At 47.0% G+C, this 15098-nt stretch overlaps 1 protein-coding gene across 3 annotated transcripts in view; it reads right to left on the bottom strand.

Annotated features, from left to right (window-relative positions):
- Nucleotides 1–503: 503 nt before the first annotated feature.
- Nucleotides 504–15098, bottom strand: part of CNTRL (centriolin) — a 579099-nt gene continuing 564504 nt past the window's right edge. For all 3 annotated transcript variants that reach the window (XM_069241657.1, XM_069241658.1, XM_069241659.1), the window contains 2 exons: nucleotides 6312–6428; nucleotides 504–1152 (listed from right to left, as the gene is read on the bottom strand). In XM_069241657.1, the coding sequence (XP_069097758.1) occupies nucleotides 6339–6428 (90 nt within the window). In that variant the 3' untranslated portion in view covers nucleotides 504–1152; nucleotides 6312–6338. The remainder of the gene's footprint in view (nucleotides 1153–6311; nucleotides 6429–15098) is intronic.

The raw sequence follows: 15098 nt of genomic DNA, 5'->3' as shown, positions 1-15098 counted from the left end.
TCACGCTCACGGGAGCTGGGACCTCCTCAGCCCAGCAAAGTTCAGCTCAGGCAGCCAGGATTCTGTGCAAATTGCGCATGTCTGCTCCTGGCTGCCTGACCCGAACATCAAGAGTGTCTGTCAGGATGACCTTTGCTCAGCCTGATAGCCTCTCTTTATGAGGGGCAAAAGGTGGGGGGGGAGGGGACGTGGCCCCTCCGCTCTAAAAGGACGGGCCGTGCCTGTCCCACAGAAAAGGCTTGTCGTTAATAAACATGAGGCAGGACTTCTCCACTGTGCCGAATCAGTACATCCGATGCAGTGTCATAGAAGGATCTCATTACTTTGCTGTGAAAAAATGGACCACATCAGGACTACCAGAAACAGAACAACGGAACAAGCTTTGCCTTTAGAAAGCGCAGCTGTATCTCTCATATACCTGGAATCAGTTCCACAAAATAATGGCTACCAGTGCCAAAGATAGTTAGAATTTCTGATCCATCAATACGCACGTACTAAAAATGTCATTTTATTATAATTGTATTTATTTTGTACAAATAGGCACAGTTATCAAAGCATCATAGGCAAATCAGCTGATTTAAAATTGTTAATTGCATCTGTGTACATTTTAGTATGCCACATAACTTAGTTTTCACTATAATATTAATAGAAAATTTAGAAAATGGATTTCTATTTACATTACAAATAATTTAGTCGCTGGTTAGAAAAGAGCTTAAAATGTATTAAATGTACACATTATAAACAAATGTAATTTAGGCACGAGGTCTTTTATATCAAAACATAACACTTTTATAAATAGCTATATACATTGCTCACTTGTGCAAACATTATTTACATCATTTTGTTTGTTAAATGAAAACACTGCATTATGTTATATGGCCCAAATAAATATATAAAAAGTATTTTAAGCAGTTTCACATATAGTAACATATTTAAAAAACCATACACAAGTTTTCGAGTATAAAATAACAAAAGGGCTGCCTCATCCTCCGTTCCCTGTTGGAGATGCTGGGTGCAATTGATGGGTCGGAGTGACAGTAAGTACTGAAAACATACTGATCAAGTGAATATGGCATCATATTTGGTCCACATGCTGAAATGCAGCACTTCCGCTGAGCCATCACATGGCAAAGAACTGCAGCTTTTCGCCTCCTATGATTAAAGAAAGAGCGAACACATTTACTGCTGTTGTGTCTGATAACAGCCAGACATGAAATACTTTTGAACCAGTTATGATACCGAAACAGCCATTCTGGGTAGTCGAAATGTATGTAACTTCAAATCAGTTATTCTTTGTGTATGTAAAAGTGTTAAATCGAGGAGGTTCATATCATCTTTGTGAATAGGATGATCTTTGGCGTCACCAGATATTGACTGTATCTTAAATACATTTACACTGTGCAAGTGAACCGTATATGAGAAAAATGGTGCAAGTGGAATAAAAGACATCAAAGTTTCTGATTTAAATACCAACTTTAACAAATCTAGTTGGCTCCCACACAATATTTAATATTAGACCAAGGCTCTAGGTCTCCCAGAAAAAAACAGATTTCTAACATCACTTTCAACATCTCTGCAGTTTCAAAACCAGTATTCAACTCTCAGAAAGTTCAAAATAATTATCTTGTTGTGTTAATGAATAAGTTACTTACCTTCGGTAACACCTTATCTGGTATAATCACTTCTAGCTACATATTCCTTGCCTTAGAATATTCCCCAGGTTCAGACTGTATCCAGAAACCTTCTGAGTAGTACCCCCCCCTGTACCGGTATGCAGCGTTGGTTGGCTCTGCGTCAGTTGCACGGGAAATGACATGCGCTGGCCTATATAGGATTCCCCCAAACAGCTGACATCAGTTACTTTTCCTGACATTTTCACGCCAGAAGCACAAAGCCACTTAATCTGCTGATGTACCAGTGAGCGGGCACTAAGGACCTCAAAGTGGTCACCATATACAGAGAAATCCGTTCGTAGAGTGAGGAGGATGGGTAGATTGGTAAGGAACATGAGGCTAGATAGAGTGTGTACCAGATTAGATGTTACGAAAGTTAAGTAACTTGTTGAACTGATGGAGAATTCTAGCTGCTCATTCCTTACCTTAGAACAGATACCCAAGCATAACCTCTCTGGAGATGTGTTTGCAAACAGATTTAGACTAGAAAGTCCTGGAGGACCGAATAGGCAAAATGCCAGTCATGAGGGACCTGACCATCCAGGCAGTTATGCGTGGTAAACGTGTGCAGAGACGCATACGGTGCAGCCTAACAGATGTCCAGGAGACAAACTTCACAGTGGTTTCAGCCTTTGCTCTGGTGGAATGAGCACGCAAGCCCTTAGGGGGTTGATTCTTGGCCAATGTGTACCAGATGTTTATGCGGAGCACAATCCATCCTGAGATGGTCAGTTTCTGCACAGCCTTTTCTCTCTTTGCCCAACATAACAATGAAGAGCTCATCGTCCACCCAGAACTCTCTGGTACAATCAATGTAGAATGACAACACTCTTTATGGGTCCAGATAGTGGAGTTGGTAGGCAGTGGTGTACAGGCCTACGTGGAAAGGCGTGGAAACCTTTGGGGAAAAAACAAAAAAGAGGCATGTGTTCTCAGAACCAATTTGGGAAAGATATGTGCAAGGGGGGTGCACATATAGTGCTTGCTGTTCTCTGACTCTTGTTGCTGATGTTATGGACACCAAGTAGGCTGTTTTGATGGTCAACAGACGGAGCGGACAGTTGTGGAGGTGCTCAAATGGCAAGCACATCAAGAAAGTTAGCACTAAGTTGTTTAACTACCTGGAAAATGTCCTAAGGATCCAGCCATGTCCAGAGACGCAGGGCCTCTTGACACAGGGTCCACAACTCCAGCCCGCCCTGCTTGTTGCAATACCACATGGCAGTGGTGTTATCTGTAAACACCTGCACTAGCCTCCCCTTCACAGAACTAAGGAAAGCTTTCACTACCAGTTGGATCGCTCTCAGCTCCAAAAGGTTGATGCTGGAGCTGAGACTCCACCAGACACCACAGTCCTATGATCTCCACCTCTACCAGATGGCCGCCCCAGCCCAGGAGTGATGCTTCTGTCACTACCTTTAGCTTTGGGTAGGTAAGTGAGAAGACTCTGCCACTGACCCAATCTCGGTTCGTCAACTACCACTGCAGGACTTTTTCAGTTCCCTCAGATATCTGGACCAGGTCGGGGACATTTCCATGAAGGTACACTCACTGGGACTTCAGGTCCCACTGCAAGTGCCTGCATGTGCAAACAGGCATGTGTCACCAGCAGGATGTAGGAGGCCCTGACGCCCAGCAACCTCAGAGTCAATCTCACCAAAATCCAGGATAGAGGCGTAAGCATCTGAACCATAGTCTAAATATCCTGGTTTGGCCTTTCTGTTAGTGATGGTAGAATGACAAACGAAAGGGATGGTGGACTGGGTCGACTGCAGGCTGGCTGTCCCACATGGACTGGAGAGCCTGTTGGCCTTGGTAGCTGGGTGGAAATGGATGTGGCTGATAACCCCTCCTGTAGCCATGGAAGGGGCGAAAGGCAGACTTGTGCTGCCGAGGGCCATGAAGAGTCTGAAGGAGTGAGCGATAGCCCTGCTTTCCTTAAAGCAATCAAGCACTGACTCCATCTTGTTGACAAAAAGGTGAGTGCCATCAAAGAGCATGTCCATGAGGGAAGCTTGGATATCCCCGCCAAAGCCAGACGATCTCACCCAGGCATGGAAACTGAGTGCAACTGACAACAAAATTGTTCTGCCTAGCGAGTCAGTCATATCTAATCCGCAGCGTATTGTGAACTGCAGTGCTACCATCAGCAACTGCCTGGGTCAGGATGGCTTGGGCTTCGTCTGAGACCATAGGCAACACTTGTGCAATCAAATCCCAGACCCTATGGGTCAAAAGGCATGTGGTGTTCACTGACCGCAGTGCCAGCCTGGTGGAAGAGAACAAAGTTATCCAGTCTCTTGGGTTTCCTATCTGGTGGAGTGGTAGGGAACACACAAAGGTTAGTTTTGGAGATGGAGGCCTGGGCAACCAGGCTTAGCCCAGGCCCAGAACAGGACATCTGTGAAAGGTTCATTCAATTGGAGAAGAGGGTTCAAGATGGGGCAACTCTGTTGTCTTGACTGCCACTGAGGGCAGTTCAAGGTCTAGGACATTAGCTGCCCTCTACACCACCATGGCAAAGGAAGCCCTTTCCGCTATAGCCACAGCAGAAGGAGAGACCAAGCCAGTGTCTGGTGAGGTATCCAAACCATTGGCATCCAACAGTTCCTCATACCCGTTGTCCTTGGGCTCATCAAGAGTGTTAGGGTAACATTAAGGGTCTTGAGACCCCCTCCCAATCATTTCCCTCTCCAGGCCTGTCAGTTAAAAAATGCACTGGCTTTGACTCAGAAAGTCTCATTCCGTCCGGTGTCGGCATCAAATATGACAATGGGGTTGTTGGTGTTGGCGCTGCTGGCGCCAGGAACAGCAGCAGTGGAGTGAGCTCCAAATGAGGTTGTGGTCTAGTGGGTGGATTCACACCAGATACAATGGGGCAAACTGGTCATGAGGGTGTACCCACTGGTGGGAATCCAGTTGGGGCTTTCCCCGAATCTCTGGGCCTGCAGGTGCTCTAGAGGGGTCAGTCGGGCCCTATGAGGTGCATTGCCTCATTAAATTCTTTGAGCGGGGCTGGGGGGTCACTCCAGCTCCAGAAAACTCTAGGAGGCATGGAGCAGACCCAGGCACAGGCTCTGCAGAGGACATGTGGGATCAGGGCCTTGACTTATAAAGCCATTCCACGCTTCGTCTGAAGACACAAACGGGCAACGCAGAAGTTGAAGTTGAAGAGTGCTTCGACTTCTTGGATTTTTTGTGGTACTTACCCCTAATAACTTAGACCTCGAAGGCGAATGTTGAGAGCGGCTCTGCGAATGGTCCTGGCACCCTGCAAAGTGACTGGTATCTGGAGCACTGCAGACTCATCCGACACTGGACATCCAGGACCTTCCGAAATGCCTTTGGGTTTATGGCGCTGCAGTCCTCACAGGTCTTAGAGACGTGGCCATGCTCCAAGCACCAAATACAAATCAAATGAGGGTCTGTCACAGACATCTGTCACCAATTTTTCAGGGGGCATCTCTGACACACTGGGAGACAATATCTCAGAAAAAAGCTAAAAAAAAAAAAAAAGGCCAGTCAAAAATCAACTGAGGATAGCTCTCGCCAGATTTGCACTGACTGGCACGGAAATAAAAGAACAGATGCCAGCGCATTAGGGGGCTACCTGTGTAGGCCCATACAAGTCACTTCTGGCACGGCCAACGCGGAGCAGACAGACGCTACCCACTGGTATGCAGGGGTACTGCTAGAAACGTTTCTGCATCCAGTCTAATGCCTAGGGAGTATTCTAAGTTAAGGAATCTGCAGCTATAAGCCTTTATCAGATATTATGATGCTTTGTTTCAACAGACGTTCAGTGGCTGAAAACTACAATACATTATTTATTTCCAAACTCCTTCTGGTTGTGCAAGTGGGTTTATGGGTAAGGAATTTCATATTGTGTATTATGTCCTAAGTGGCATCTCCTCCGTGATGAGGTCAAGTGCCAGGAGCTGGGATTTCAGCCAAAGCGTATGAAAAACAATCCTTTATATTTCATGGTCTATTTACAAACAGAAATACATATCCTGTAGAATACAGAAGCCTGCCCATCTTCCATAGCCCCTACCCCTCTTTAAGGTCCATTAACGAATCAGCACTTACCCAATCTTTTCAATGCATGCAGATGTAAAAGGCTAAATTAAATATCTATGTGCAGATTAAGAACCCTAAAATAGGACTTAGAACGTATTTTTAAACCTCACAGGGAATGCCAGGCACAGTCATGGCAGTGTGCGTGGTCAGGTGACGGGCTTTAGGCCTTGTTTTCACTAGGAATACTTGTACATTTTCTAGTTTTCTCCTGCTCATTTAATGCTGTTCCTCGAAATAGTGGACAAGGCTTGTGCGCTTACCCTTTACCTTCAATTTAAATGTACATGCAAGGACATCCCATGCTCAACATTTGAAACATAACCTACCTACCGCAGTGTATACCACCAGAGGCCACAGCATCAGAGTTTGGCTCACTAGACCAGAGTGCCTTGGCAGTACTGAAGGAATCGCAAATGTTAAATGTACCATTCCAGTGGGAAAAATGTCACTTCGTATTAGTACGTATGCACGTGTTAACTCATTCAAAGTGCAGGAAAGTCCATTTAGGCAAATCTCATTTCATCACTTCTGACATGTAACAATTACGCACTCACTTACTTTCATCTCTGTATGGAAGAATATTCCTTATGATTTTAACTGAGGCGCTTTATGAAACTGTACAGAGATTCCAGCTGCTGCCCGGCCTGGCGATCCACGGACACTTTGCAGATAAGTCTGAAAGAAAATGTAAATTTGTTCTTAAGTTCATGGATGACAGTGACAAGTCGGATTTTACCAATTTAGATTGCAATTGTGCAGACTAACAAATGTAAGATCATTTTCACTCAATGTAGTAAGTGCTCATATTTAAAGTAAACATACTTACTTAAGCTTCCGTAGTAATTCCAGATGTTCTGTTATCTTCCAGTTACTCATCGATGCAAAAAAGTGGGGCACACTCCGCAAAGACTTGTACTTGCAAATATGGTGTGATTTAGGTCTGCTTAATCCTTATTCTACCTAATTTACAACTCGTTGAGATCCCTGCTTTCTGAAGCAGGCTTGGCTAGACACAGTTCTCTGATTTTGAAATATACAGCAACTTTAGTTTGGAAAGGATTGCTACTGCGTGGCTAGTGTGATATTAATGCTACTTCTCGTAGATAACATGGGTTTCTCACCCCCCCCCCCACACACACGTAAGATATACAAGAACAGTGCATAAATAGTGTGCATTGGCACTGATGAAACTTGATCTTCAAGAACAGTGCACGTATAGTGTGCAAGGGCACTGAGGAAACAAGATATACAAGAACAGTGCACGGATAGTGTGCAAGGGCACTCATAAAACAAGATATAAAAGAACATTGTGCATGGATAGTGTGCAAGGGCACTGAGGAAACAAGATATACAAGAACATTGTGCATGGATAGTGTGCAAGGGCACTGAAGAAACAAGATATACAAGAACAGTGCATGGATAGTGTGCAAGGGCACTCGTGAAACAACAAGATATACAAGAACAGTGCATGGATAATGTGCAAGGGCACTGAGGAAAGAAGATATACAAGAACAGTGCACGGATAGTGTGCAAGGGCACTGAGGAAACAAGATATACAAGAACAGTGCACGGATAGTGTGCAAGGGCACTGAGGAAACAAGATGTACAAGAACAGTGCATGGATAGTGTGCAAGGGCACTGAGGAAACAAGGTATACAAGAAGTGCATGGATAGTGTGCAAGGGCACTGATGAAACATGATATACAAGAACAGTGCATGGATAGTGTGCAAGGGCACTCATAAAACAACCTGATATACAAGAACAGTGCATGGATAGTGTGCAAGGGCACTCGTGAAGCAACAAGATATACAAGAACAGTGCATGGATAGTGTGCAACGGCACTCGTGAAGCAACAAGATGTACAAGAACAGTGCATAGATAGTGTGCAAGGGCACTCGTGAAACAACAAGATATGCCAGAACATTGTGCAGTGATAGTGTGCAAGGGCACTGATGAAACAAGATATACAAGAACAGTGCATAGATAGTGTGCATGGGCATTGAGAAAACAAGATGTACAAGAACAGTGCATGGATAGTGTGCAAGGGCACTGATGAAACAAGATGTACAAGAACAGTGCATAGATAGTGTGCAAGGGCACATATAAACCAACCTGATATACAAGAACAGTGCATGGATAGTGTGCAAGGGCACTCGTGAAACAACAAGATATACAAGAACAGTGCATGGATAGTGTGCAACGGCACTCGTGAAGCAACAAGATGTACAAGAACAGTGCATAGATAGTGTGCAAGGGCACTCGTGAAACAACAAGATATACAAGAACATTGTGCAGTGATAGTATGCAAGGGCACTGATGAAACAAGATATACAAGAACAGTGCATAGACACTGTGCAAGGGCACTCGTGAAACAACAAGATATACAAGAACAGTGCATGGATAGTGTGCAAGGGCACTGATGAAACAAGATATACAAGAACAGTGCATAGACACTGTGCAAGGGCACTCGTGAAACAACAAGATATACAAGAACAGTGCACGGATAGTGTGCAAGGGCACTGAGGAAACAAGATATACAAGAACAGTGCACGGATAGTGTGCAAGGGCACTGAGGAAACAAGATGTACAAGAACAGTGCATGGATAGTGTGCAAGGGCACTGAGGAAACAAGGTATACAAGAAGTGCATGGATAGTGTGCAAGGGCACTGATGAAACATGATATACAAGAACAGTGCATGGATAGTGTGCAAGGGCACTGATGAAACAAGATATACAAGAACAGTGCATGGATAGTGTGCAAGGGCACTCATAAAACAACCTGATATACAAGAACAGTGCATGGATAGTGTGCAAGGGCACTCGTGAAGCAACAAGATATACAAGAACAGTGCATGGATAGTGTGCAACGGCACTCGTGAAGCAACAAGATGTACAAGAACAGTGCATAGATAGTGTGCAAGGGCACTCGTGAAACAACAAGATATGCCAGAACATTGTGCAGTGATAGTGTGCAAGGGCACTGATGAAACAAGATATACAAGAACAGTGCATAGATAGTGTGCATGGTGTAGGAAGTGGGCTCTGTATGTGCTATTTCAAAGTAAGGAATAGCATGCACAGAGTCCAAGGGTTCCCCTTAGAGGTAAAATAGTGGTAAAAAGAGATAATACTAATGCTCTATTTTGTGGTAGTGTGGTCGAGCAGTAGGCTTATCCAAGGAGTAGTGTTAAGCATTTGTTGTACATACACATAGACAATAAATGAGGTACACACACTCAGAGACAAATCCAGCCAATAGGTTTTGTGATAGAAAAATATCTTTTCTTAGTTTATTTTAAGAACCACAGGTTCAAATTTAACATGTAATATCTTGTTTGAAAGGTATTGCAGGTAAGTACATTAGGAACTTTGAATCATTTCAATTGCATGTATACTTTTCAAGTTATTCACAAATAGCTACTTTAAAAGTGGACACTTAGTGCAATTTTCACAGTTCCTGGGGGAGGTAAGTTTTTGTTAGTTTTACCAGGTAAGTAAGACACTTACAGGGTTCAGTTCTTGGTCCAAGGTAGCCCACCGTTGGGGGTTCAGAGCAACCCCAAAGTCACCACACCAGCAGCTCAGGGCCGGTCAGGTGCAGAGTTCAAAGTGGTGCCCAAAACGCATAGGCTAGAATGGAGAGAAGGGGGTGCCCCGGTTCCGGTCTGCTTGCAGGTAAGTACCCGCGTCTTCGGAGGGCAGACCAGGGGGGTTTTGTAGGGCACCGGGGGGGACACAAGCCCACACAGAAATTTCACCCTCAGCAGCGCGGGGGCGGCCGGGTGCAGTGTAGAAACAAGCGTCGGGTTTGCAATGTTAGTCTATGAGAGATCAACGGATCTCTTCAGCGCTGCAGGCAGGCAAGGGGGGCTTCCTCGGGGAAACCTCCACTTGGGCAAGGGAGAGGGACTCCTGGGGGTCACTTCTCCAGTGAAAGTCCGGTCCTTCAGGTCCTGGGGGCTGCGGGTGCAGGGTCTTTTCCAGGCGTCGGGACTTAGGTTTCAGAGAGTCGCGGTCAGGGGAAGCCTCGGGATTCCCTCTGCAGGCGGCGCTGTGGGGGCTCAGGGGGGACAGGTTTTGGTACTCACAGTCGGGGAGTAGTCCGGGGGTCCTCCCTGAGGTGTTGGTTCTCCACCAGCCGAGTCGGGGTCGCCGGGTGCAGTGTTGCAAGTCTCACGCTTCTTGGGGGGAGTTGCAGGGTTCTTTAAAGCTGCTTCTGGAAACAAAGTTGCAGTCTTTTTGGAGCAGATCCGCTGTCCTCGGGAGTTTCTTGTCTTTTTCGAAGCAGGGCAGTCCTCAGAGGATTCAGAGGTCGCTGGTCCCTTGGGAGGCGTCGCTGGAGCAGAGTTCTTTGGAAGGCAGGAGACAGGCCGGTGAGTTTCTGGAGCCAAGGCAGTTGTCGTCTTCTGGTCTTCCTCTGCAGGGGTTTTCAGCTAGGCAGTCCTTCTTCTTGTAGTTGCAGGAATCTAATTTTCTAGGGTTCAGGGTAGCCCTTAAATACTAAATTTAAGGGCGTGTTTAGGTCTGGGGGGTTAGTAGCCAATGGCTACTAGCCCTGAGGGTGGGTACACCCTCTTTGTGCCTCCTCCCAAGGGGAGGGGGTCACAATCCTAACCCTATTGGGGGAATCCTCCATCTGCAAGATGGAGGATTTCTAAAAGTTAGAGTCACCTCAGCTCAGGACACCTTAGGGGCTGTCCTGACTGGCCAGTGACTCCTCCTTGTTGCTTTCTTTGTTCCCTCCAGCCTTGCCGCCAAAAGTGGGGGCCGTGGCCGGAGGGGGCGGGCAACTCCACTAAGCCGGAGTGCCCTGCTGGGCTGTGACAAAGGGGTGAGCCTTTGAGGCTCACCGCCAGGTGTTACAGCTCCTGCCTGGGGGAGGTGTTAGCATCTCCACCCAGTGCAGGCTTTGTTACTGGCCTCAGAGTGACAAAGGCACTCTCCCCATGGGGCCAGCAACATGTCTCTAGTGTGGCAGGCTGCTGGAACTAGTCAGCCTACACAGACAGTCGGTTAAGTTTCAGGGGGCACCTCTAAGGTGCCCTCTGGGGTGTATTTTGCAATAAAATGTACACTGGCATCAGTGTGCATTTATTGTGCTGAGAAGTTTGATACCAAACTTCCCAGTTTTCAGTGTAGCCATTATGGTGCTGTGGAGTTCGTGTTTGACACACTCCCAGACCATATACTCTTATGGCTACCCTGCACTTACAATGTCTAAGGTTTTGTTTAGACACTGTAGGGGTACCATGCTCATGCACTGGTACCCTCACCTATGGTATAGTGCACCCTGCCTTAGGGCTGTAAGGCCTGCTAGAGGGGTGTCTTACCTATACTGCATAGGCAGTGAGAGGCTGGCATGGCACCCTGAGGGGAGTGCCATGTCGACTTACTCGTTTTGTCCTCACTAGCACACACAAGCTGGCAAGCAGTGTGTCTGTGCTGAGTGAGAGGTCTCCAGGGTGGCATAAGACATGCTGCAGCCCTTAGAGACCTTCCTTGGCATCAGGGCCCTTGGTACTAGAAGTACCAGTTACAAGGGACTTATCTGGATGCCAGGGTCTGCCAATTGTGGATACAAAAGTACAGGTTAGGGAAAGAACACTGGTGCTGGGGCCTGGTTAGCAGGCCTCAGCACACTTTCAATTGTAAACATAGCATCAGCAAAGGCAAAAAGTCAGGGGGCAACCATGCCAAGGAGGCATTTCCTTACACAACCCCCCCCAAACGAAAGAGGATGAGACTAACCTTTCCCAAGAGAGTCTTCATTTTCTAAGTGGAAGAACCTGGAAAGGCCATCTGCATTGGCATGGGCAGTCCCAGGTCTGTGTTCCACTATAAAGTCCATTCCCTGTAGGGAGATGGACCACCTCAACAGTTTAGGATTTTCACCTTTCATTTGCATCAGCCATTTGAGAGGTCTGTGGTCAGTTTGAACTAGGAAGTGAGTCCCAAAGAGGTATGGTCTCAGCTTCTTCAGGGACCAAACCACAGCAAAGGCCTCCCTCTCAATGGCACTCCAACGCTGCTCCCTGGGGAGTAACCTCCTGCTAATGAAAGCAACAGGCTGGTCAAGGCCATCATCATGTGTTTGGGACAAAACTGCCCCTATCCCATGTTCAGAGGCATCTGTCTGCACAATGAACTGCTTAGAATAATCTGGAGCTTTTAGAACTGGTGCTGAGCACATTGCTTGTTTCAGGGTGTCAAAGGCCTGTTGGCATTCCACAGTCCAGTTCACTTTCTTGGGCATTTTCTTGGAGGTGAGTTCAGTGAGGGCTGTCACAATGGATCCATATCCCTTCACAAACCTCCTGTAATACCCAGTCAAGCCAAGGAATGCCCTGACTTGAGTCTGGGTTTTTGGAGCTACCCAGTCCAGAATAGTCTGGATCTTGGGTTGGAGTGGCTGAACTTGGCCTCCACCTACAAGGTGGCCCAAGTAAACCACAGTTCCCTGCCCTATCTGGCATTTGGATGCCTTGATAGAGAGGCCTGCAGATTGCAGAGCCTTCAAAACCTTCTTCAGGTGGACCAGGTGATCCTGCCAGGTGGAGCTAAAGACAGCAATATCATCAAGATAAGCTGTGCTAAAGGACTCCAAGCCAGCAAGGACTTGATTCACCAACCTTTGGAAGGTGGCAGGGGCATTCTTTAAACCAAAGGGCATAACAGTAAACTGATAATGCCCATCAGGTGTGGAGAATGCTGTTTTCTCTTTTGCTCCAGGTGCCATTTTTATTTGCCAGTACCCTGCTGTCAAGTCAAAGGTACTTAAGAATTTGGCAGCACCTAATTTATCTATGAATTTATCTATGAGCTCATCAGCTCTAGGAATTGGATGAGCATCTGTCTTGGTGACAGAATTGAGCCCTCTGTAATCCACACAAAACCTCATCTCTTTCTTTCCATCTTTGGTATGAGGTTTGGGGACTAAGACCACTGGGCTAGCCCAGGGGCTGTCAGAGCGCTCAATTACTCCCAATTCCAGCATCTTGTGGACATGCTGTCTCCTGTGTCCACATCATGGGTACACAGGTGTGTCTGACCAGGGGTTAAGGAGAAGAGTTCAGGAAACTGTTGTAGGACTCGCCTACAATCAGCTTGCTGTTGGCCAGAGAGGGTGTCTGAGTAGATCACTCCATCTACTGTGCCATCTTTTGAGTCTGATGACAGAAGATCAGGGAGAGGTTCACTCTCTGCCTCCTGATCCTCATCTGTTACCATCAACAGATTCACATCAGCCCTGTCATGGAAGAGCTTAAGGCGGTTCACATGGATCACCCTCTTGGGGCTCCTGCTTGTGCCCAGGTCCACCAGGTAGGTGACCTGACTCTTCCTTTCTAGCACTGGGTAAGGGCCACTCCATTTGTCCTGGAGTGCCCTGGGAGCCACAGGCTCCAGAACCCAGACTTTCTGCCCTGGTTGGAACTCAACCAGTGCAGCCTTTTGGTCATACCAAAACTTCTGGAGCTGTTGGCTGGCCTCAAGGTTTTTGGTTGCCTTTTCCATGTACTCTGCCATTCTAGAGCGAAGGCCAAGTACATAGTCCACTATGTCTTGTTTAGGCTCATGAAGAGGTCTCTCCCAGCCTTCTTTAACAAGAGCAAGTGGTCCCCTTACAGGGTGGCCAAACAGAAGTTCAAAGGGTGAGAATCCTACTCCCTTCTGTGGCACCTCTCTGTAAGCAAAAAGCAGACATGGCAAGAGGACATCCCATCTCCTTTTGAGTTTTTCTGGGAGCCCCATGATCATGCCTTTTAATGTCTTGTTGAATCTCTCAACTAAGCCATTAGTTTGTGGATGGTATGGTGTAGTGAATTTGTAAGTCACTCCACACTCATTCCACATGTGTTTTAGGTATGCTGACATGAAGTTGGTACCTCTGTCAGACACCACCTCCTTAGGGAAACCCACTCTGGTAAAGATACCAATGAGGGCCTTGGCTACTGCAGGGGCAGTAGTCGACCTAAGGGGAATAGCTTCAGGATACCTAGTAGCATGATCCACTACTACTAGGATGTACATATTTCCTGAGGCTGTGGGAGGTTCCAGTGGACCAACTATGTCCACACCCACTCTTTCAAAGGGGACCCCCACCACTGGAAGTGGAATGAGGGGGGCCTTTGGGTGCCCACCTGTCTTACCACTGGATTGACAGGTGGGGCAGGAGAGGCAAAACTCCTTAACCTTCTGGGACATATTGGGCCAGTAGAAGTGGTTGACTAACCTCTCCCACGTCTTGGTTTGTCCCAAATGCCCAGCAAGGGGAATATCATGGGCTAAGGTCAGAATAAACTCTCTGAACGACTGAGGCACTACCACTCTCCTAGTGGCACCAGGTTTGGGGTCTCTGGCCTCAGTGTACAGGAGTCCATCTTCCCAATAGACCCTATGTGTTCCATTTTTCTTGCCCTTGGACTCTTCAGCAGCTTGCTGCCTAAGGCCTTCAAGAGAGGGACAGGTTTCTTGTCCCTTACACAGCTCCTCCCTTGAGGGTCCCCCTGGGCCTAAGAGTTCAACCTGATAAGGTTCAAGCTCCAAAGGCCCAGTTCCCTCAGAGGGCAGAACTTCTTCCTGAGAAGAGAGGTTCCCTTTTTCTGACTGTGTTGCAGTTGGTTTCCCAACTGACTTTCCTTTTCTCTTGGTAGGCTGGGCCATTTTTCCAGACTCCAGCTCTACTTTTTCACCCTGTGCCTTGCATTGTGCTCTTGTTTTTACACACACCAGTTCAGGGATACCCAGCATGGCTGCATGGGTTTTTAGTTCTACCTCAGCCCATGCTGAGGACTCCAGGTCATTTCCAAGCAGACAGTCTACTGGGATGTTTGAGGAGACCACCACCTGTTTCAGGCCATTGACCCCTCCCCACTCTAAAGTTACCATTGCCATGGGATGTGCTTTAGTTTGATTGTCAGCATTGGTGACTGTATACGTTTTTCCAGTCAGGTATTGGCCAGGGGAAACCAGTTTCTCTGTCACCATGGTGACACTGGCACCTGTATCCCTCAGGCCCTCTACACTTGTCCCATTAATAAAGAGCTGCTGCCTGTATTTTTGCATGTTAGGAGGCCAGGCAGCTAGTGTGGCTAAATCCACCCCACCCTCAGAGACTAGAGTAGCTTCAGTGTGGACCCTGATTTGCTCTGGGCACACTGTTGATCCCACTTGGAGACTAGCCATTCCAGTGTTACCTGGATTGGAGTTTGGAGTGGAACTTTTCTTGGGACAGGCCTTGTCTCCAGTTTGGTGTCCAGACTGACTACAGTTTCGACACCAGGCCTTTTTGGGATCAAAGTTTTTACCCTTGTACCCAGGATTGTTTTGTGAAGAGGCTCTGGGC

This window comes from Pleurodeles waltl, chromosome 6, assembly GCF_031143425.1.
Source record: "Pleurodeles waltl isolate 20211129_DDA chromosome 6, aPleWal1.hap1.20221129, whole genome shotgun sequence".
NCBI classification, from domain to species: Eukaryota; Metazoa; Chordata; class Amphibia; order Caudata; family Salamandridae; genus Pleurodeles; species Pleurodeles waltl.
Note: the sequence above shows the minus strand (reverse complement) of the source record. Positions and strands in the feature narration are given on the sequence as shown.